Source organism: Nipponia nippon, unplaced genomic scaffold (genome assembly GCF_047370975.1).
Source record: "Nipponia nippon isolate SJK-2023a ecotype South Korea unplaced genomic scaffold, ASM4737097v1 scaffold_4, whole genome shotgun sequence".
Taxonomy (NCBI): domain Eukaryota; kingdom Metazoa; phylum Chordata; class Aves; order Pelecaniformes; family Threskiornithidae; genus Nipponia; species Nipponia nippon.
In genome coordinates, this window is record NW_028262358.1 from 12,179,945 (window position 1) to 12,205,060 (window position 25,116).

At 40.8% G+C, this 25,116-nt stretch overlaps 1 protein-coding gene across 13 annotated transcripts in view; it reads right to left on the bottom strand.

Moving 5' to 3' along the window:
* The window catches only part of COMMD1 (copper metabolism domain containing 1), a 128,450-nt gene that overhangs the window by 98,922 nt on the left and 4,412 nt on the right, over positions 1–25,116 (bottom strand). For 12 of the 13 annotated variants that reach the window (XR_015708909.1, XR_015708908.1, XM_087777180.1 and 9 more), the window contains exon 2: positions 2,696–2,977. Coding sequence is in view for 11 of the 13 variants with exons in the window: in XM_087777180.1 (XP_087633306.1) it covers positions 2,696–2,977 (282 nt within the window). In the remaining 2 variants the exon portion in view is untranslated. Of the gene's footprint in view, positions 1–417; positions 487–2,695; positions 2,978–25,116 lie in introns of those variants that run through there. The other variant, XM_087777178.1, reaches the window with a different exon arrangement.

Consider the following 25,116-nt stretch of genomic DNA (forward strand, 5'->3'; position numbering starts at 1 on the left):
AACATTCATGAAATTTGACATAATTCATGTAAACTTGGTCTACTGACATTTATGAACCAGTCACATCAAACTCCCTATTTCTAGCCATATTAGCTCTTACACACATATTCTTTCCATCATGAAAGAACTGACTGATTAAAATTCAGAGATGACAAGCAAAAGCAGAAGGAGCAGACACTTCACCAAACCGCCTGGCCTTCTGCTGGGCAGAGATCTAAATCCAGTTCAGAGACATTGAGAAGAATCAGAGCGACTTTAAATTCTTGAAAGGTACATTTTCTACAGGGTATTTCTTTGCTTCTTTTAAAACATGAAATATTAATGACAATTCATTACACATCAATGCATCTGTATACTCCCCTGTTATCAAGTGTCCAAATGAAAACAGTCTGTTCTGAATAATGTACTCCTGAATCATCAGCCAGCTTTCTTCTACAAATCCAGCAGATCTTCAGTATTCGCCAAATCACTTCTATGACTGACAACCTTTTAGAAAATGTTCTCTCTGTTCAGTTTCAGAACGGTACCAGCGTATGTGTATTTGATGTGCTACAAAACTTGATATTTAGAACAGATATAAATGTGCTAACAATAAAGTAAAAATACATGTAAAGGCTATAAAATGTGATGGTTTTAAGTTTGTGGGCTGAATCCAGCATGCAAGAACAACTCATTCAACCTCCAATAGCAAAGCCTCTGCGATCATCTTTCCAGGAGGTCCTCAAACATATGTGGTTAGAGGCTGAGGGCTGGAGTTCTGGCAAACCACTTGCTGCTGTTTTGGTCCCGGGGTTCCCCCAACTCCCCTGCCTCAGCACATGACATGATCATGCTGTGGACTGCCTCAGCCAAAAGCTTTGCAGCAGAAAACCTATTTAAACCAAAGCTAAAGACTATGTGAAACCACAGCGCCTTAAAATAAATGCCAATTTTGACTCAAGTGGTGACAGTCTTAATTACTCCGTTATTATTTCTGTAAGCACCAGTCTAATACCCTTATTTGCACCGATAGCCAGACTTGCTGACAGCTCACTACTGCACTGTCCTCAGCAAAGGAGACAAAAGTATGTCAGTTCAAAAAAACCACATTCACACAACCACTTCTCTTTGAAATACGAAGCTGCATTGCTAAAATAATTCATTCTGCTTTTGTTGTGGGGCTCTTTGGTAAGAGAAATTACAGTGTCTCAGAAATGTCTATTCTTCCTTCATGTTCACATCCCCTTTCTCTTGCTGCACAGGGAGGAAGAAATATAAATGTATTTGCTGATTGACATTACCATAATAATCCATTATCAGGGAAAAAACAATTTCAAAACAAGAGTCACTAACTACACAATTCCCTTATGAAATACAACAGTGATTCTGACTTAAGGATTTTTTTTTTTTAATGAACATGGGTATTTTTCCCATTTGCTCACTAATGTACTCATTCTAATGTACTCACTGTAACTTTTTTTTTTTTTTAACTTTTTCCATTTGTTACTAATGGAATATAATTATTTCCAATCTCAAGATCTTGAGCAGAAAACTCCACTTTTTTGAGGCTCAGAAAAAACCTAAAACCACACACCATTACCCTATTGGTCACTGCAGAGATACACGAGTGGAAGGTGGAGGGTCAGCGCTTAGGAGGGCTAAGCTTTCAAAGACTGAGAAGTGGACTAACAGAATAACTTCCACAATATATACTGTCTCAGTAGGATCCCAGTTTACTTGTACTTTCATTCCAGCCTTGGTATAGCCACACAGTTTCAATTTAATCATTCAGCCTGCATAGGTATACTCCAGGTATGTGTATATACACACATTTTAGGTATACCTAATCCAAGTACTTTTTTGCTATAAGCTACCGAAATATTATGAAATCCAAGGAAACTTGCTAAATGTTAACTATTAACATCAAAACCCCCAGATTAGCTTTACAGTATGATTTACAGTAGCTACTGCTAAGAAATGAGGTTTTAAGATTCACTAACACATTACAGAGGAGAAAAAGATACCAAATTGAAACACATTTCCTCTCAGAAAAAGACAGAAAAATTGAAGATGGGAAGCCATGCCTTTAGTTGTACATTCATATGAATTACATAAAGATTAAAAAGAAACGCAGTGTTCAGCACTGACAGAGCTATACATCTCTTTCAGGTAGGTAAGACCACATTGCATAATGTGACTGGTAATAAAGATGTACTTGTAACATGAAAATAGGCGTTACGTAAAATAAAGAGGAGTCTTTCCCCTCATTTATCCTAAAATGTAAGGGATGCTTGATCATCATAACTTGTGAACTTTATTCTTTTTCAGCTTCTACTTTGCAGATATTACCTAATTTTAGTATTTGATTAGGAAAAAAAAAAAGACTAATCGACTTCACAGTGCATTGAATATATATGTAATTTTAATATAATTGCTAGCATGGATGATTTTGCGTTTGATTTCTGCATCCTCAGGTTTTGCAAGCTTAATGTAAAGAGAGCTGTCAATACATATATGAAAACATAAAATAAGCAAAAATTGCATTCACCACCCAGAATGTATCTTTGTATCCAAAGATGGCCCACAAGTTCATTAAAGGCCCACTGATGAAAAAGACACTGACTTGATTTGGATGCAGTGAATTCAGCAATAGGTAAAATGTCTCAGCACCTACACAGCTAAATCAGTTTTATATATTTTGCAAAAGAAAGCTTACCTGCCCATTTTTCCCCAGCTCCATTTCAACTATTGCAACAGGCGTGTTTATCTGATCAATGTGTCTTGACTGTGACTTCAGATCCACTCGCCAGTTCATGTTTTTCAAGACATTATCCCAACGGCTTTGATTGATCAGGCTCTCGTGGATCTTTATTCGGTGGTTCTTCCAAAATTTTGCAATGACTGCAGCTTGATCGGATGTGATGCCACCTTGTTTTTTGGTCTGAGCAGTGAGAAAAGCCTCCAGCTGATTCAAATCCATGTCAGCTGAAGCAATTGACTGAAGGGAAAAGAAGAGGAGAAAAAGGGAAAAGCTTGCTTAAAAATACTCTTTAACAGTCTAAGCTGAACAGTCTACCAAAAGGCCACGTCTTTGGGGTTTTACAAATACCGGATTTTAAAGGGATACTGCAAACAAAGCTGGGTTATGGAAATAACCTGACAACTTTCATTAAAACTCAATTTGCAAGTGCCTGCCACTTATCCCGGATTCCTGCCCCCAGACAGCTGGAGGGTAATGCATCGGTAACAGCGATGAGGAAGCTGGGAGCACCTTGCGGAATGCAGTACTGGTACAGGATAACAAGGAGGCTTCTCACTCCCTGCCTGGCCCCAGTATGCCCTATGCATACCCAACTGGTTGCTGCTGGGGACAGTCTGCTGGGAGCTGGGTCAGGGGTCTAGTATGATACCGCTGTTCTGATGGTCAGAAATCTGGGGCATACATGGCATGCCCCTGGCCAAGGCTGAAACAAGTGAGGAGACATCCCAGCTCGCTGCAACATCCACAGCTTCGTCTGCCATCTCCACACCACAGACAAGGAAGCAAAACTGCTAAATGCTGCACCAGTCAAGCAGGGTCTGCAGCACTGGCCACAGTGGTGTGCTGGCTGCAGCAGCAAGAGCGCAAGTCTTCCAAGGGAGAGTCTATGTGCACGAAGCAATCCTTAAAAATGCAACTCCAGCTTCTTCTGAAGTGTCAGTGGACTCTGTTAGGCTAAATACTGTATTTGTGTTTTGCAAGGGAGCGTAAGGGGTCATTTATTCCTCCTCCCTGCGCAGCAACAGAAATTATTCTTCCCAAACCCCCTTTTTAATAGATATCCAGTTTTTCCACCTATTTTTCCAAAGCTGGTAATCCTACAGCCTCAAATTTGCATTGCCTAACTGGCAATGGTTGCTAAATACAGCTGTGAAGGGAGGGGAGGACAGGAGGTGGAGAGAGGAAACTGTGGCTGTTTCCCCATCGTAGTTTCAAGCAGATGCTTTTGCTTCATTCCTACCCAAAACGGATGCAGCTTACCCTAAATGAACATGCCACCTCCAAGCATGCACCAATGTGGAGCACAGCAAGGTGAAGCGTGGCCAACGCTGCAATCCTTGGGATTTGCCTTGATTTAATTTTCTTTGACACAGTATTCCTACTGCTGTATTCCATGCATTCAGGGAAATGACAACCTCACCGTCAAAGCCTACCATTAGCCAAGGGGGTGACACCATGTGGCTTTTGGCCAGACACACACTGTGTTCTTCACACTGCCTGTCTGCAAAGCAGGGCGTCACTTATCTAAAAACCAGCGGTTAGCACTCTGTGAGCTTGCAGAGGACACAAGACCTGCTGCTTCTCCCCATTTCATCAGCGATGAACCAAAAGCTGTCAGTGGGGTGAACTACCAGCAGGCTTTGCCACCTTCTTCTAGACCAGACAAATGTCAAAGTATGTGATCTTAGTCACACCAGGAGTGACCTGAAATAAAATGGTGGGTAAAAAAAAAACAAACAAAAACCACAAGAACTAGCCCAAAACAAAGAGTTCATGTATCAGGCAAGCAACACATAACAGCAACAGGTTTGATGCTTTGAAGGGAGTAAAGTCAACACTGCAACTTACTCAACCTTCAGCAGATACACCACCACATCCTCCTTACCCTGAGTTTTTTTTCCAAGAGAAAAGCAAACCAGAAACACCCGCCCAAAAAAACCCCAACAAAAAACTTGCAATCTACAATGGTTACGCTGCCTTTTATCATCCAGTGTATAAGATCTTTCTCCCGAAGCTTTTATAGGTTTTTGTTTGGTTGGTTTTTTTAAGAGGGACACACTGCCTTCCCTCACTCTCGCAATAGATTAGCAGCCATCTGTTACATGAGTGAGAAAAGAAATGGCAATCCACACTGGAAGTAACTGGGTAGCAGGGTTCCAGCTTAATAGGAGTATCTGCCAATTTATTATAAAATTTGAGATGCCTAGTACACTGCTCTGTCTTTTCTATAGGGCATTCACTGTATCTGTATATATTGTTTGCTTTTATCATGAAGATATTTAACTTAAGAGGTAATTATCCTGTAATATCTAATTAGGCGGTAACTGAAAAAAGCACGTATTTTCATTTTCAAAAGAAAAGCTATTTAGACTTACAGTCCTTTCCTACATTCACATCTTACATGAACAGGACTGTCTATTAACAACAGTGTGCAATATTTTCTGTTCTAACATTTTTCACATCACTACACCTGCGTGTGGATCTGTTTGCATGTTGTGTGACACCAACTACTGCTTACGTACGCCTTTTGTGTAGGCTTACATGAGTATGTGAAGGGGGGGAGGAATACAGGTGAATCAACAACCCCAGACCCCAGCACCTTATGTAAGCCCTGTCAAGACCAAGATCAAGTTGAGATGCAGACTTTCTTCTCAGTTCAGCTGTGCAGAAAATCGCCTTCTGTTTTATTCCTGTGCAGGAACCAAGAACATAAACTGCATCCTGTGCACTGAATGAAGCAAAGATGTCATGGAGAAACATCTAATCTGCATTAAATGTGAACCTAATGCAGATTCACTGGATCAAACAACGAGGTAACCCTTTTCTCGGCTTGATTTTACAACCTTCAAATATTTCACATTTGTAATTCTTAGAGGTTTCTTTTAACCTCACCCCCTTCACAACAACAACTTTTGCAAGAGGCAGCAATATTTCTGGGAGGGCCTTGCTAAGCTGATAAAAAGACACAAAGTTCCTTATTGTGCTTGACACAATATAAATCTGACTTCTAAGCATATCCAAAAGAGGAAGCTTATGACCAAGCTTGCTGTTTTAAGCTTAAGGATGACAAAACAATATTACTAGGGCTTGTACAGGACAGCTAAATTGGCTCTGATTATGACTGACTCTATATGTTCATGTACTATAACCACCCTGATACAGTTTGCTACCAAAATACTATCACATAAAACAGAGGAAGGAAACCATGTATCATAATTAGCAATCGTTTCTCTCTACTGTATTTTGGTGGAATATTTATCAGATAATGCATGCTTTAAATAACGTACCAATACAGTCCACTAGAATCTCTCTCAGCTTGGAAACAGTACTAGTTAAAAACTCCTTTTTAAAAAAAATTAATATACATTTTAATTGGAAGCAAGTACAAGCAATCAATAAGTTATACCTCAGTATAGTTGCATTAAGATATTAATGAAGACTTTTTTTTTTAAATTCCTCAACAAAACCCACCAGCTATCAAGGTTTTCAAGTCACAGAAGAACAGCAACTCGTTTTAATATCCTTTTTCATCTTAACTTGGAAACATTTCATTGTGGACTGGAAACCTGATATAAGTTACAAAGAATGAGAGAACAATTAAGGTCTTTGCTGATCTTCCATCTCCTTTATTGTACAAACACTTATACAACTCATTTTTTATACAAGCATAGTTCTACGCCATTGTATGAATGACCACAGTCAAATTTTGGACTTTTTTTAAGCTTGATGAAATGTTTCAATTTAACTGGGCAAAAAATTGTATTTCCAGTCATATTCTGCACAGCATTACAAACAGTTCCTTCCATTACTTTTAACAACGCTCATTTATTACACAGAATATCAAATTACAGTGAATACACCTTATTGATATTTCTAAGGATTAATTTAAATTTAAAACATGAGGGGTTCTTCTGTGTTTACAACTAAAGACAGATAAAATATATCTGATTATAGGTCTCCCTCTCATGCTTTTAAACCCTAGGAGCTTTGGGTGAGCATTTACCACCACCAGGACAAAGACCAGCTGTTGTCCAGCTCCCACAGCAGTGATGAAGATGGATTCACTGCCAGAATAAACAACACACACACATTTTAGCATCATTACTGGAAACTTCACAGGACTTAAAAGTGTTGAAACCTATTTTACCCACCAGCTCCTACAGCTGAATTACTGTCAGCATTGGTCCAAGAGGGATACATCTTATTAATGCCGATTACTTAGTCCAGACAGACCTTAAAGTGCAGGATCTACTGCAGTAACTTGAGTCACTGTACTGTCAGTGGCACACGTCATTACATTATATAGACTTTATATTCTGAGCTAAATGTGTGTACGTGGAGATCGATCCAGCCTTAGTTGTTTCCCATCTCATCTCTTCAGCAGTCATCAATAACCATACTTTTGCAATATATTATCACAACCCCCTTTTTATTTACAGTGTCCCATCTCCATGCAGTTCTACAGTGCATCAAGAAGTGCTGTGTTAAAAGTGTGACGACAAGGAAAAAAAGTTATGTAGGACCTAATTCCAGTTTTTATTGGTAAACGCAAATGATTTACTATTTCAACGTAAAAATCTCCAGCTAACAAAAAGCAGAAAAGTTTTCTAAGTATGTATAAAATCATAGCTACGGTATGCCAGTGAGTAATTTAATTTACATTACTAGGACTATTCACTCAAGTGACTAAGTAAAAAAAGCCTATTTTCAAAACTAGAGTCTGTAAGAGAACACCATTTGATATTAAAAATTTCCTCACATTATGTATTTTGAGATATGTTAAAACATGCTTTTTTTTTTTTCCCCCTAGGAAGCACACATGTCATATGAGCAGGCAAAACCCACCCTCAGCAACTGGCTACACCTTTCTTTCCAGAGGCTGGGCAGATGCTTTTAAACAACAAGAAACAGTTTGGGTCATACTGACTTCTCCTACATTCACCTTCAACACATACCCACTATGTCTTCAAATATAATTCAGCCAATAAAAATATGACTTCAAATACTATTTCCTTAATGGAACAATATTTGATAATCTGGAGAGTTTTGTATTGGCTTAATTAGATCCATTAGACATGTGCTTTGGTACACAGAACAGGAAAACAGACTTAAATTCATTATCTCTTCTGAGAAATAAAGGCTGACAAGCATGCAATACTAGTTGAGAAACAACAATTGGTAAAACCCATGAGGAAAAAAGAACACACTTCATTTCCGGAAATAAAACATTACTTGTCAACCATTATGGAAGAGCTCCAAGAGCTGGCCATGCCAGCATGTGTAGGCATTTTCTCCAGCTGACCCTCAAAATTGGAGGCTGCTGCCAGCCTGTAGCACAAAGAAATCACAAGCTCAGAGAAACAAACAATTCAGGGCCATGTACCGTATTAATGAACTCGCCTCCTCCGGGTTTTGGGAGGTGGGGGTGAGAGGCTATTCCTGTATCATGACCCTTGTAATTTGGATGTTCTTAGAAATATAACCTTGAAAACCATTTCTCAGACCCTTGGAGCACATGCATGGAGAGGAGGAACCAGATGCAGACGGGAGGAACATGCCAAGGGACCCCGCTCCGCCAAAACATTTTGATCGCGCAAAGCTAATTCCTGTTAACGTCAGGATACTATGCATTTCTTTCACTTATCCTTAGAAGAAAACCTTTACTGGATTTGGGGTAAATATGGGGTGTCTGCTGCATGCAGACTGGGGGTGTGTAGCTTCTTTCTTCTTATCCAAAAAGAAAGGCAACCCTGGGAGAGCAGGGGGGAACAGAAGCAGCTCTCATCATCTTTGAGCGTAACAGCACACGCGGGTCATAGTGACACTGAGCTATTTGTCAAAGTTAGCTCAGCATGTTCTTCTGCAAATAGTAGCTTCAGACAGGAGGAATATGAGAACATCTCTGCAACCCTGTGGTTTCTGGGTCCTCCTTTGTAAGTATGTACTAACCAGACTCTCTCCCAAGGGCTGCTGAGATATCCAGTCCCGTAATAAATGAGCTGTTCCCATAGATGTTCCCTGGATATTAGTCCAGTAGACTTTCCCACGTTTTTGGAGACAGTGGAGGTTTTCAACTACTTGGTAGGTTGTGCCTCACAAACACTACACTGTTTATTAGAGTCCAAGAGCTCTCTTGAGAATTGGAATTAAGATAAAATTAGATGCAACAGCCTGCCCGTCTGCACTTGAAAATGGTGATCTACCTTTCGGAAAAAAACCCCAAAGCTAAAGGCCTCTACACCCCCCCCAAATTTGTAAGTCAGAAATCACAAGTGACCTTAACAACACATATAGTATTTCTACATCAAAGTAGAAAGGTTTTATCTAATCTTTAAGTCTTCATCTAATCCATGGGCGATCACACGAATTTCTTTTATTCAAGTTCCATACTATGTCCCAATATTATTTTAGTTTGCTTCTTATTGAGCTGTAATACACAGTTAAAAGTGAAATGAAACTGTTTGCTGAAAGAGCTAACTGTGAATCATTAAAAGGATAATATTATATGTACTGTTTAGAAGCCTACAGTTTAGTTTTTTTCTAGTGTATAATACATCTTCTGCAACACCTATTTCTTATTCCAACCTGTAGAGCCTTTTGATTCATTGCCGAGGAGACACTAACCAGGTCAACTGACATTCAGCAGACTTGTAAATATTTTTAAGTTTGAGTTATTCTGACTTTCATCAAGCTTGCTTCTTGGACAGGAGGACTCACAGCACACAGCAACAACAACAACAAAAACTTAACTGCTACTGCAGATGGGAAGAACGTGTGTGCATGATGAAGTTTCAGGCAAAATTACATCCTTCCTGCATTTCTAATCTTGTTAAGCTTGATTCCACCCAGAGTTGTCAAATATGCACATGGAAGATAAAACTCTTCTCAATGGGTCGCTTCCATGCTTCTTAACTGACTCCTCCATTATCTCCCCCAAGGTTCCCAGGTTCCCACCAAGCAGAAACCCCTCAAAATCCCTATCTTACTTTTTTGCATACAAGCTCACCAAACCCAATGTTCTCTGCTAAAATTACTTTTTCATTTGAACATGAAGTTCAATAACAGGAGAGTAGATATACAGCTATTTTTGGCCTAGCTTACAATTGAATGCAAAAGAGATCTCAGCATTAGTTTTTAAAAGCATCTGAAGTGACCACAACATTTTTTCTCCAGCTTGCCTCTGCTATTAGTCTGTGTGTCTGCTAGAAACGACCAGTTTGAACTCATAATTCCATAAAAAAACACTTCCTAAATTTATTTGCATGAGGTGTCATTTTTCTGCGGTATGAAGACTCATTTGATGACAAAGGAGGATAAAAGGCTGATTAAAATAGGCAGCCACCAGATGAACCACAACCTGAGCCATGCTCCTGTGGTCAGATCATACTTCCTGCAAACCTGCTGTGCTGAGCTCAAAAAGCGGCTCCCCCACCCCAGCCCCATCTGAAAACACATCTTTAGCTGAAGGAAAATTGAGAATCATTAGGATTACTCTGTCTGGACCTGCTTACCGGACTCTGTCTAGGCTTTATACCACTTACAGAACAGGAATAAATGAATAAATGAAAACAGAACAAGCCCACTCACTAGTAACGTTAGTCATAGCTAAGATCTTCAAACGATGCCTGCATACTCAGATTACGAATAGATACTAAAAGCTTGGATTTTAAGCAATAAACATAAAAAAAGAAGCGCCACTCCCTTCCTGAATAATAGTTTCCAAACTACTTAAATTATTTAAAATAGAAAGAGGAAGAGATGTACAAGAAAAAAGGCAATGGAAAGCACTTCTCAGAGAGCACAGATAGGTGTTGGACAGGCTAGCGGGAGATAAAACAGGGAACCAAAAAAATAAGGAAATGTTCTATTAATAGCAGATATACTTGCAACTACAAGGGTCAAACAGGAGGATTAAAAATATAAATATATTAAAATTAAAAATATAAATTGTCCATCATGGCCTGCACTCAACTGAATTACAGCAAAAAAATCCTAAACTTTGCTATCGGTTTTCTCCCCATTTGAGTCAAATTCTTTGCTATGGTTTAGAAAGCATTTTGCCATTTGGGGTGGAGGCAAAGAAATGCCACATTTCCTGTAGCTCTTAAACATGCTGTGTTACAGACAAGTTTGACAGGTTCAACCTTTTTCAAAACGAATGTGCATACACATGTGCTCCCTGAACTATGCTTCAGTAGAAGCAAGTTGTTTTCTTGGAGAATGTCTAAATCTTCACAGGTTACGTTACTCAGTCGAAAATGGTTTCTTCTTCAGTCCTCCTGGAGGAGCTGGATTCAGAAATAAGAACTGTCGACAGATGGAAGCCATTTAATGCAGTATTGCTAAAGACGGAAAGGACAATAAAAGACGCAGAGAAATCCAGACAGGGCAGAATAAATACCAGACGGTAAATACAAAAAAATTCAAGGGACGAAATAAAGGCAGGAAAAAGAGAGACAGACAGACAAACACAGTGACAGTCCCAGGATTGGTGACACGACCTGTCGTTCCCTTAAGAGACCACGTGGTTGGCATTTTTTCTGCTCCTCCGTTCTCTTACAGTAAGAGAACTGTGTTTATCAGGTTTCTACAATCATTCTGGGAAAATTACTTGCTGCCGCAGACTGCTGCTTCAAGTTTAATCTTGTTTCACTTAGGAGAGTTAAAAATAGAAGCTGGAGCAGCACGTATTTTGAAGGCACATGGAACAAAAAAAAAGTTGTAGCCCTACCCTGTGCGCAGTGATGGTGCAGACATTAGCAGAGGTTATTGTAGCTCTGTGCAGGCAGCAATCCTGTCAGTGAAATCGGGCAAAGTGCAAACTTGCTTTATTATGAACCAAGCACAGAAAATGGAATTAGCAGCATGAATTAATTTTCACTTTTACTCAGTGTATCTTGATTGTTTGCATCTTAAAAGTTAATAATTAACTGAGCTAATTTCCCTCTTGGTTTACATTTGGACATCAGCTTCCTTTATAGCAAAGCATAGATGCTCCAGCAGCGAACAACATGAAACACGAGTCACACCCCTCAACTCTATGATGTGTTGCCATATGCTCTGATGCAGAGCCAAACTCTGACTCCAGGCTCTGCTTTCCTTCCTTTCACAGCACCATTGTATATTATCTGTACTATTCTGGGCAATAGCTAAAGTTACATTTTCCTACCTGGAAGGAGAAGGGCTCCTGCACTCCTAAACCAGGCTCACACCATAGCCCATCACTGCCTTGGCTTATAACCCTGCAGAGACATTTCACAGCAAAGAGATCAGCAAGCAAATCAGACAAGTTTAGAGACTACACTGTTTCAAGGGAAGCAAGCAAGAGCACTTTACCATCTGGTTATTCATCACCTATGTTGACAACTCGTGTTACCCGTTGACAGGTTTGACAGGCAAGAGGTAAGCTTCCAGCGGTAGGTCTTCCTTTCGCCATGGATAAAATGGTTTTCCCCCCTGTTGGCTCAGTGAAATAAAAAACACGTTCCCCAAACCAGTAGCAGACATGGTGGTTGTTAACAGCTGGGCCTTTATGAGGAGAAAGGAGCAGCAGGTCAAACTCTCCACCACAGCAATCACAACTGCTCTGTGCAGGTCCCCACTCACCCCCTGGTGCTGGAAAACAACACTTGATCAGGAGCAAAGCCCAACCTGGGGAGCTCAGACGAAATCATCCCTCACTTTCCCATAAAGATTTAAGTACCATTTGCTGTATCAAAAATGCTCTTAGAACTACATGTAATAAATGTTTTTGGGAAAAAAAAAAGCTAAAGCCTTAATGAAACAGCCAAAATATCAATCTGAAAGCATTCTCCAATAGAATCACATTAAATATTAATGACTGCTTTAGTTACCCCAGAGCAGGTTCTCTATTTCTATCAGGTTAGGCTCCTGACCAAGACATCTATCGGTAGACCTGGCCAAGTAATCAGGTTTTCCAACAAGTTTGTAGGAACAACTCCCCGCCTCTGTGCCTTCACAGACAACATGCGCTGCCCTTGAGAGCTGCACGTGCATGACAGTGGTTTGCAGAGCTTGTAGACACACATTATGGTAATTACACATGCCAGCCACCATAACAGGGTTCGACTCTAGGTTTCCACTGAATCAATGAGCCGAAAAGAGATTCTTCTAAAAAGCCCTTTTTATTAATAGTGCTACAGCTCGAGCTGGGTGCCTCCAAAGAGGGACCTCGAACAAAGAAATCCCTGGGCAACTATACCCTTACAATCTAAATCCCCCACCCCTCATGTGATAGTTAGGACCAGTAGTAATATTAGCGTCTGGGGTCTTCCCATTCTTCATTGGGCCCTTTCGCTGTCTCTAAGCAGGCCGTTTCTTTTCTTATCTCTAAGGCTGCAGCTTCTGTTAATGAATGTAGCTTCCTTATCTTCTGGCTTGAACCAGCTCTGGGGCCTTCTTTTACCTGACTAGGTAAAAACTCAACATATCTAGGTGAAAGTTCACAGCTTGTGGTCTAAGGCTTCAGCAAATTAAGTTACTAATGCTAAGCAAGTTCTATGTAAGTAGCATACCAAATCGCAAAACGCACACCACCAGTGAAAACTGTTTGGTGCCAAACAAAATCTGGCTTTAGATTTCACCATTGCAGGCCTAAACAGCTAAAATCTTCAGCATTCGAATGCTCCAAGACAGTGCAGCCCACGCCATCAAAAAGAATTCAATTAATTTTTCCCATGGCTTTTCTTTGGCTTTTAGTTAAACTGGGGGCTACTCATATTCAATAAACTCCCTACCATTTCTCCATACAAACTGGAACATTTCTCTAGTGCTTTCTGTTCATTACGAGACTTTTTATAGATTTCCTGCCATGTCATAAACTGACATGTCATAAAATGAATCCTGTGAACAAAAGCACTCTACCTGCTGAGCAAGGAACAACTGACACTCTTCCAACCTGGTTCACAACAAACCAGAGCCAGATCCCACTCTTTTGGTCACGCAGGAGGAGACTTTATACAATGGACACAAAATAGAGGCATGCACACGGGTACTTGTTGCATACAAGGAAGCATGTCCAGTAACCGATGAGGGAAGAGTCCTTCTGCAAAGTTGCATCAGCCACTCGTGTCTTTGGGCTCCTTAGAGTCCGCAAGAGAGGACCATCTTAGAGGTCTCAAGAGGTCCGAAGCAGCATAACAACCTCTAGCCTCTTGAGGACCCATCAAGTAAAGCAAAGCTCAGGCAAGCCATGCATCTCACCCGTTAACAGTGGAAAGCAAACCACGGGGCCATACTGCAAGACCCCAACCAACCTCAGAACCACAGCTTGTCATCTTCATCCTAGGCAATGCATACAAACTGTGTCCGTCCCTGAATGGTGTTAGAAGGGCACTCATTTCTGACCTCTCTTCTTATCTCTACATACATGCATACATATTTTGTAACAGGTACATGTGAGCACCATGTGAATACCTGAAATGATATGAACCATATGAACATCTACTAAAATAATAGCACGCTGCCTAAATGTGCCATTTCTTCTGCAGAAAAAGGGAGTTACGCGTACTTTGTTTACTTCAAAACAGGTAAAAATTGAGTTTAATGAAAAATGCAAAAGAAATCACAACTAATTCAAATGTATAAAATATTTTTACCATATTTGACCATTTAGAACTGAAGGGTACTTATACAAACAGCTTGTTAGAACACAATATAAACTACTCTTGAACCAGAAATGGCAAAAAGTATAAGAGAACGGCACATCTGATGCGACAGTCTGAAGAGAGACAACAAAGCCATGTGTAAATGTCAGACAAGGAGTAAAAATGTCTGTTGCTTACTTGCCTTTTACACAGATACTACTTCAGTGTCTGCATATATCTTCAGAACATGTTTCATAATCTTGGCATTCACAGTTTATAGAGACTGCAAAGAAAGGAAAGAAAAAACTACCCACCAAGCTGAGGTAGGAATCTTTTGGCAGAGACCCCAAAACATCTCAACAAAAACATCTCAAAAAAAAAAATCTAACCTTATTTGGAAAAAAACACAGAATTTCACTCAAACTATATTTGTATTGCCACTTCTTATTGTTAGGGGAGAGAGAGAGAGAGAGAGAGAGAGATGAAAAACATGCTTTCAGAAATATATTAATGTATGCAAAATGAGATAATTACAAAAATACTTTAAAAAATAATTAGAAAAACACTTGTTTTAAATCTAAAAATTTTTTTGACAAGTTGGCTATTATTTCACATTTGCTCTGCACAGTATATTTTATGTCTTCTTTCAGTGAGATTCTGTTGGTATCTATTTTTACTTATGTGGAATCACACATAAACTAGCATTGTTAAGAGGTAAATATAGAAGATGCTAAAGAATTAGAGAAATAAAAAGCATATTCCAAGATCACTGTCACCTTTAAAAGTGAAACACGCAGTCCTCAAGGAGAGCAAATTAAACAGGTATCAAACTCCATGGGGATGTGAGGAGGAAGAGGGAGTCACAGGCTTGCTTTACAACTATAAAACTACCAACTTCATAAGAGATCAAGTACTCCGAATTAGATCTTGGACTATCAGCTATAAACAGGTGCTCGTGCACTGTAAACAAAGTGAAAGGTAAATCCCACTTGCTTTGTTCAAACAGTCCAATTTTAAATCATTGGGTGGCTAAAAGCAGTATAGGATGATTTGGTTTCCCTGTATGATTTGTAAGATGTAGTTTCCTTGTATGTGACTACTATATACAATGGAACACAATTATGGAAAACCTACTGTGCTTAAGCTTCAGGTGTTCAGAATACACAACAAAAATGCCCCAAAATAAGACACCGAGTTTGGTTTTCCCAATAATGAACTCCTAATCCTTCACAATGGAGGCCATCCCTGTACCAGTCAGTTCTGACTTACTCCATGTATTAAATCCTTTTTTTTTCTTTTCTAAGTTATTGCGTAAAAGTATATATTTATGATACACATAAAATTTTAAAAATGGGATATTTTAGGCTCTGCCTTTAAAGAAAGTCACTCACTTCATCTTGTTCTAAAGCCAATGATCCTCCAGGGATGAATCTGGAGCCCCCTCAGTAAGTTGCAGCCAGCCCTTGCTGCCCAGGGAGGCTCACAGGGAACCAGACCAGCCCGTGCAGACTGGAGCTCAAGTTGCCAGAGGTTCTTACCTGACAACTTCTGCCCCATTGGTCTCAATGAACAAAAGACTTCATGTAACAATTGTAGTGCCTGTTATTTTGTGTCATGAATGCCTTTTTTTTTTTTTTAAATTAAATAAACTATTGCAAAAATCAACGACATCGAAATGTGTTGAAGAGTTCAAGACTCCATCATACTTGGCCACCAGACTGGAAGATATCCAGAGAGTACAAGCTGCAAAATGGTATAATTCTAGCCACACAGCATTTTCACCGCACTAAGATTTTTGGTTTTTTTTATACCAAGTTGTTGGATATACTGCATCCAGTTGCTACAAACTAGTACAGTAGAAAAACGAATGTATGTCATACCAAGACTGTAGCTGCTAAGCGTTACCAGGAATGGAAAATTTCAGATGTTCAGCTTGTAAAAAGGTTGACTTGCAAGTGTCATCCAAATTTCTTTTTCATACGCTAGCTGTGAACTTCAGTGGCTCAACCGAATGCCACAGCTCTGCATCTTTAATAGGGTGTTGGTTATTCAATGCATTAACAGATCATTCTGTGGCTTTCTTCTTGTTCTGAACTTTCTGTTAAATGAGGATGTATATGTTAGCAGAGGAGATTATGCTCATCCCGATGTAAAGGATCCATTGACTAGTCTTTTTTCCTAATAAGGTTAATCTTTACTTACAATGAAAAAATATACGGCTATTTGAAGAAAGAAAGAAGTCCATTACCGGCTCACCTGTGTGGCAGCCTCATGTGAGACCGGCAAGGTGGGAATAAGAATTTTTACTCCATTGCCAACATCGGTACTCTCCTGGAGCAAGCAAGCACCAATCTTGCTTCAGATCAGTTGTAACAGATACAATTTTAAAAGTATCATAGAATCATAGAATATTATTTCAGTGTACAGCCTTTCCTTTCCTTTTAGTCCTTCTTTATGCATCAAATTGAAGAAGAGACAACTCAAGTTCTCCCCTTTTCATAGGCCACATTTAAAGAGGAAAGACAATTCATACTAGTACAGAAAATCACCAGTGCTGAGATGATGGCAGTGAACTTCGTTACCCTCTTCAGCATTTCCCCCACGCTTTGGGGAATAGGGAACAGAGCATTAATGTTACTGAAATAAAGGCATGAAACTACACGTGAAGCCTAAGGGAGTCTTTTTCCCTTTTCAAACACACTCCATACAGCCTGTGTTTGATGAATACTAATTCAAGAATAGTAGAAGCATTTAATTTGTAGTAATGAACTTCAAAGGCAAGATCTGACTCCCCAGTCTTCAACCAGAGTAGACTCTCGTTAAGGTCAAGAGAAACACTGCAGGGATCAGACTGGACTACTGAATTTCAGCATAATCAAAATACTTGCCTTTCTGCGCATGCATGTGCGTGTGCGTGCACACCCACACGTATATATACCCAACACATGCTAATCACACACACACATACATATATGTAACTTGTGCTAATTATACCTGTGTGGGATTGTTTTTTTGAGAAATAAGGAGTGCATCCAAAACTTGCTGGTGTTATTAATGACGAAAATACTACTTACTGGCAGAAATTCTACAAATGCAACAAACTGAACCATACATTTGGATGGGAAAAGGGAAATCAACAGGATACAAAGCATCGTGACCACCAGAGAATCCAACTTCCTCAGCAGCACACTGTTCTGGAAGTCCATTAACACACAATTAGCAGATTTTCGGTAGGGCATTATAAAACTAAGACGTAATGCAGAGTCATTATAAACATGAAGAGCTGGCACTGCCCTGCCTGCTCTAGACATGACAGATAGGGCAGCCCTCACCTCCGCAACTGGGACAAAGCAACTAGATTTCTACTTGCAGAGATAAAAATCAACACTGTAATCGAGGAAAAACACAGAGAGAGACTTGCTTCTCGTTTGGGCAATACAGAGTTTACCACACCTATTATACATCAATGACGCAGGTCTGCCAACTTCTTTTAATTTACCACTTTTCTGTAGGTAAGAACATAAAAAAAATAATATGACACAAAAGGTCAAGTAAGCCATTAAACTTAAGGTAAGCCATTTTCACTGAAGTGGCACAGTTATAGCATATCAACACCTTACAGTCTCAAATGAAATGAGTCTTGGATTGGCCTCATTAGGTAATGACCTTTCACCTCTGTCTCATGCTTGAGTTATAGAAAATACTACTAATTAAATGAACAACATTATAATGGTGGGAGCCCTCATGTTTCTGCCTGCCTTCAGGATTCGCACTTGTAGTTGCACAGCAGTAGGAAGACTATGAGGTTTGTAATGTGGAGGTGTGGATTCCTTGCTCGCACTCCATTGTTTAAATGACAGCCCAATTTGTATAGATCTGCTCACAGTGCAGAATACCATCACCTCCAGATTCCGCAGCTACCGGCAGTAACACCGCCTTCTACACGTCTCTTCAGTAATTACAATAGCAATGAAAACAGTACTGCAAATACGAAAGGCTTTAACAACACATACACCAAGTTTTGCAACTGGAGAAATCACAAAAAAGGAGTATTAAAAAAATCCAGAACGATGCAGGTACATTGTTCTTTCTAGCTGACACATACAAGCAATAAATTGGTGCTCTAGGCAGTGAAGCACTGATCTTACTGCTCCTGTCAATGCTCTTCAACCATTTAACATCCTGCAGCCAACTTTCCTCTCCAGTTCATTCTTTTGAAGAACTTTCCCCCTCCGCTTTATGTTATTCCTACAACTGCCAGCTGCACCAGTCCTTATTTGAACTGACTGCACGTACACATACCTAAAAACTAAAATAACTCATATTGGAAGCACTAATAAGAATGCTTTGGGGCAGTATCCATGAACATTTTCATCACCGCAATACAGCAGGTGCTAGTTCAAGTAAACACTAAATTTTCTACCCTCCTAAGACGATGCTGAAATAGGGAAAAAAAAGAAGCAGTAACTGTAGGTTTATATACTGAGAAGAGAAAATGTATGCTGCAACACCAGACACTGCAGAGGTGGCAATTGAGCTGTGTTCAGATTAGTGAGCTATATAATAGTGGTGTTTCGCTAAACTGAAAAAAAAAAAAAAAAAAAAAAAAAAGACTAGGATTGTTATTTAGTTATTCCAGGCAACCATCGAGACAATAATAATTTCCTCATGTATGTCCATTTATACCACTGTAGACATTCCCTCCCTCCCAAAATTCTGTGCAAAGTTATCGTTAGTATATTTTCACTTAGCCCAATAACAAATACAATTATTCATAACAAGCCCAGTCATTCACTGGAGTGAAAGGTATAACACTATGCAGGACGCATATTTGGGTAGAAAGCACCTCATACGTACACAGTTGATACTTGCTGATACTGTTTTACAAGCAACTTGTTTCCTTTTACCTGAATTGAGAAGAACGAGCATGCTTACTTTTCTTTTTAGTTAGCAGATGCAGGCACAATTGCAATTCTAAACAGCAGAAAGCAAGCAGTCTCTCCTGTTAACTCTTCCCAAATAATTTTATCTCAGTCTGCAGACTGAGGCTGTTCTGCCTCTCAGCCCTGCAGAAGCTTGGACAACTACAAAGCGCTCAAGAGGTCATGACAGCCCACGTACTTGAGGAATCACAAGGTATCTGGGGAGAAGGAAGACTGACAACTCTCTTCCGTTATTAGAAAATGCAAGAAGTCATTTATTTCCCACCAGTGGCTGTCAGCAGAAATCCTGATGAAGAAGATGCAAAGGCCTTTATCCTCCACAACTGAGTGGACCCTATGACTTTTTCAGCTCTGACTTTTCATCTAACAGCAGACCCATTTTATGAAGATCAAGCCACTTTCTTCTCAAGCAGGGGCAGTCATGCTTTGGGACCTCCTCTCTGGGTAACACCAGCAACTTCATAGGGAAAGGACTGCAGTCTCTAACAGGAGAGAGACAGTCTTTAGGGACAACACATGATAACGGCACTAAGCAGCCTCCAAAGCACCTGCAGTTTGCTGGTGCTCCTCCAGAGCATTTTACACACCAAGAAGTTTTATCCACTAGTGGCACTCAGTTTTTCCCGCATAAGTCTTTAGATCAGATTTTGATCAAAAGGTTTCTTATTCAACAGATATTCTGCAAAGGCATAAAGAAAAGTAATCACTAGAAATAGCTGGGCATTTCTCAATATAGAAGTAGCTTCAAGACGGGACTTACATACACGACGTGTGCCAGCGGCACAGCAGAGCCAAATAACGACGGTACCATCAGCCTCTTGGCTGAATGACAGCGAAATGAAATGTAACAGTCATTAGAAAACCTGGTAGAAATATCAGCATGATTTATAGTAAAAACAACCAATGGGAGAGGGCTAGTGAATGTTATAAAGCATATACATAGAGTCTGGGTGCATCTTACGTCGGATATCAAGCTCTTGGTTCTCACATATTACATAGGTAGAGCCTGATTAATATTTTACCAATAACATACCAATGTATTTATTACAGATGGTGACACCCTCAGTATTTGTGAAAATAAATACTTATAAATCAAATGTAATAAAATATTTAGACTCCTCACGCTGGGATTTTTATTGTCATTTAGCCAACGTACAGTTTGTTCTGCAGCAGAAGAGCGAACCAGGACACTTCCAGCAAATGAGCACGTTCAATAAATCCAATAGCCTACTGCCACCAAAAGGAAAAGACTGGAATTACTCCAGATGTAAAGTAACTTTTATTACCAGTGGAACTAATACAGTAAATTAAACTTATGTAAGGAAGAGACAAATATAGTATTTTAATCAGGATGAAGAAGTCTTTGAAAACCAAAAAAAGCTGGGGGTGAGAATTTGCAAAAGCTGATCACCCCAGTTTCTCAATGTTCGGAAACCTTATGGGATAGGAGGCTGGGAAGCATGAAGGCAGAGGGTAAAAAACAATTGATAGAAGAACATTGAAAGGGTACAGCTCTCCAGGGCCAGCCTTCCTAGGGCTTTGTTCTACCTTCCAGGATATTCCACACAAGAAAATAAATTAAATTAAGAAACAAACAAAAAAATAAATTTCACTAGAGGTAAATATAATAAGGTAACATGATTTCTCTATAAAATAAATTCAGCATTTTAGAAAGAGGTCAGATGATTCATGCGCATTCAGCAGATCTATGGGCAGGAAAGGAAATATGTGTAAGAGGTAGATCATTATGACATCTTTTATAAATATATCTGCCAACAAGGCAGATATCACAGTGCGAGTCTGTTATAGACCATCCAACCAGGATGAAGACACGGACGAAGCATTCTATGAGCAGCTGGGAGAAGTCTCATGATCGCTAGGCCTTGTTCTCTTGGGGGACTTCAACTTGCCAGATGCCTACTGGAAATACAACACAACAGAGAGGAAACAGTCTCGGAGGTTCCTGGAGTGTGTGGAAGATAAATTCCTGATGCAGCTGGTGAGGGAGCCAACTAGGGAAGGCGCCCGGCTAGACCTGTTGTTTATGAAGAGAGAAGGCCTGGTGGGTGATGTGACAGTTGGAGGCCGTCTTGGGCATAGTGATCATGAAATGAGAGAGTTTTCAATTCTTGGAGAAGGAGGGGGGTCAGCAGAACTGCCATCTTGGACTTTCAGAGGGCAGACTTTGACCTGTTCAGGAGCCTGGTTGACAGAGTCCCTTGGGAGGCAGTCCTGAAGGGCAAAGGAGTCCAGGAAGGCTGGACATTCTTCAAGAAGGAAATCGTACGGGCGCAGGAGCAGGCCATGCCCATGTGCCAAAAGACGAGCTGGTGGGGCGAGAAGACCAGCCTGGCTGAACAGAGAGCTTTGGCTAGAACTCAGGAATAAAAGGAGAGTTTACGACCTTTGGAAGAAGGGGCAGGCAACTCAGGAGGACTACAAGGATGTTGTGAGGTTATCCAGGGAGAAGATTAGAAGGGTTAAAGCACAGCTGGAACTTAATCTGGCTACTGCCATAAAAGACGACAAAAAATGTTTCTACAAATGCATTAGCAACAAAAGGAGAGCTAAGGAGAATCTCCATCCTTTATTGGATGAGGGGCAAACATAGTGACAGAGGACAAGGAAAAGGCTGAGGTACTTAATGCCTTCTTTGCCTCAGTCTTTAATAGTCAGACCAGTTGTTCTTGGCCTTTGAGCTGGAAATCAGGGACAGGGAGCAGAATGAAGCCCCCATAATCCAAGGGGAAATGGTTAGCAACCTGCTACACCACGTAGACACACACAAGTCTATGGGGCCAGAAGGGATCCACCCAAGGGTACTGAGGGAGCTGGCGGAAGTGCTCACCAAGCCACTTTCCGTCATCCATCAGCAGTCCTGGCTAACCAGGGAGGTCCCAGTTGACTGGAGGTTAGCAAATGTGGCGCTCATCTACAAGAAGGGCCGGAAGGAGGATCCGGGGAACTACAGGCCTGTCAGCCTGACCTCGGTGCCAGGCAAGGTTATGGAGCAGATCATCCTGAGCGCCATCACGCGGCACGTATGGGACAACCATGGGATCAGGCCCAGTCAGCATGGGTTTACGAAAGGCAGGTCCTGCTTGACTAACCTGATCTCCTTCTATGACAAGGTGACCCGCTTAGTGGATGAGGGAAAAGCTGTGGATGTCGTTTACCTGGACTTTAGTAAAGCCTTTGACACCGTTTCCCACAGCATTCTCTTAGAGAAACTGGCTGCTCGTGGCTTGATGGGCATACTCTTTGCTGGGTAAAAAACTGTCTGGATGGCCGGGCCCAAAGAGTTGTGGTGAATGGAGTTAAACGCGGTTGGCAGCCAGTCACAAGTGGTGTTCCCCAGGGCTCAGCATTGGGGCCAGTTCTGTTTAATATCTTCATTAGTGATGTGGATGAGGGGATCGAGTGCACCTTCAGTAAGTTTGCAGATGACACCAAGTTGGCCAGGAGTGTCGATCTGCTTGAGGGCAGGAAGGCTCTGCAGAGGGACCTGGACAGGCTGGACAGATGGGCCGAGGCGAACTATCAAGTTGTTGATAGTTAGTTCAACAAGGCTCAGTGCCGGGTCCTGCACTTGGGTCACAACAACCCCATGCAATGCTACAGGCTTGGGGAGGAGTGGCTGAAGAGCTGCCTGGCTGAAAAGGACCTGGGGGTGTTGGTCAACAGCCACCTGAACATGAGACAGCAGTGTGCTGAGGTGGCCAAGAAGGCCAACAGCATCCTGGCTTGTATCAAAAACAGCGTGGCCAGCAGGACTAGGGAAGTGATCGTGCCCCTGTACTCAGCACTGGTGAGGCTGCACCTTGAATCCTGTGTTCAGTGGAGCATGTCCAGAGAATGGCAACGAATCTGGTGAAGGGTCTGGAGCACAAGTCTTACGAGGAGTGGCTGAGGGAGCTGGGGTTGTTTAGTCTGGAGAAGAGGAGGCTGAGGGGAGACCTTATCACTCTCTACAACCACCTGAAAGGTGGTTGTAGCGAGGTGGGGGTCGGGCTCTTCTCCCAAGTAACAAGCAATAGGATGAGAGGAAATGGCCTCAAGTTGTGCCAGGGCAGGTTTAGGTTGGATATTAGGAAAAACTTCTTCACCGAAAGGGTAGTCAGGCACTGGAACAGGCTGCCCAGGGAAGTGGTTGATTCCTCATCCCTAGAAGTATTTAAAAGACGGGTAGACGTGGTGCTTAGGGACATGGTTTAGTGGTGGACTTGGCAGTGATAGGCTAACGGTTGGACTCGATGATCTTAAAGGTCTTTTCCAACCTTAATGATTCTGTGAAATACAAAACCAGGACTACTCTATACACAAACCAGGGGGAAAGAAACATTTAAATGATTATTGCTGCAGTAAATATGATACACTTTTGTGGCCCTTATTCATCTCCATACTTTTCACAGGTGCCATGCTTTGCACAGGTGGAATGCAGCAGGGTACAGGAAAGTCCTTCACCTTATTTATACTCAGCTCTAATACAAGCAAGTGGTTGATTTATGGTACAGATCTATGATTACTACTTAGAAGACATTTAAGTACAATTAAGTCACAAAAGCAATTAATCTCTCTGCTTCTAACCATCAAGAACATGGGTGTCAGTGAAAAAAAATCCTCAAGAGACAGGAATGAGGCATTATTCATCCCATCCAATTTAGGTGCTTACATTCCCTATAAAGGCAACAGAAGACTGTATAAGACATCTAATCTTTTCCACATTGACCATACAAAGGATCTGGGCTTCTAAATGAGGTAATTGAAAATAAACAGTATGGCCATCTCCCGAAATAATCTATTTAGTGTGATTAGGTATTATCATCAATGGAGACATTAAAAAGTTACCTGTCTTCTTCTTAACTTAGATGCAGATCACTGCACACAAGGGAAATGGCTGCATAAACAAGTACTCTGACTTTCTGTTGCTATTCTGTTTGCTCCCCTTCCTCTACCACCCAGAGGAAGGAAAAAATAAAACCATGAAAAGATAACACAAATGTTGCTGTTAACACTTTAATAACGCACATTTTTCACAATGAATTAAATATCAAGACTGAAATAAATTTGCTCAGAAGTTCATGTGACAATTGACAAGGAAGGGACACCACAGATCTTTGAGTGGAGCTTGCTCCTTCAGGTGCTGAGGAAACACCAGCATCCAAGACGTGTGTCCAAAGACGAAGATGTTATAAGCACAGAGGAACACTTTTGAAGTCTGCTGTTATCAGCAAACACAATATAACACCAAAACCCCCACATTTAAATTCATGGAGATACTAAAAGTATTCCAGGCAACTCTCTGAAGTATGCACGTATGTGGTTTGCAGTTCTCAGCTGCTTAAAGATTTAAACAACTTGTAGGGCCAAGACACTTTCCCCTCACCCTCCCTCTGCCACATCGTTCAAACAAAAGGAAACATTGCACACCATATCTCTACATGATGGCTTCAGATGACTCAGTTTATGCAAGAGGCAGAGATTTGTAGGCTAGCTGTGAGAACTGAAAAGAAGGTATCACAAATAATAGCTAGGACAACGGATTTTTCTGCTAGGTAGATGGAGGGAGAGGAAAGTAAGTTTAAGCCTCCCTACTTCCGAAGCACAACTCTAATAACAACCTTTCTTCCCCATACTGGGAGGTGTGAAAGACAGAGGGCCCTCAAAATGACCAGAAAGCCAAGGGATTTTTTAGGACGCTCTAGAACAGAGATCCTGAAAGTATCCACAGGACTTAGGTGTCACTTCATTTAAGTCATGTGCTAGAAATAAGCACCCCAAAATCCACACGTACGCGACATGAAGTTGTGTCTGTACAAAGCAGTTT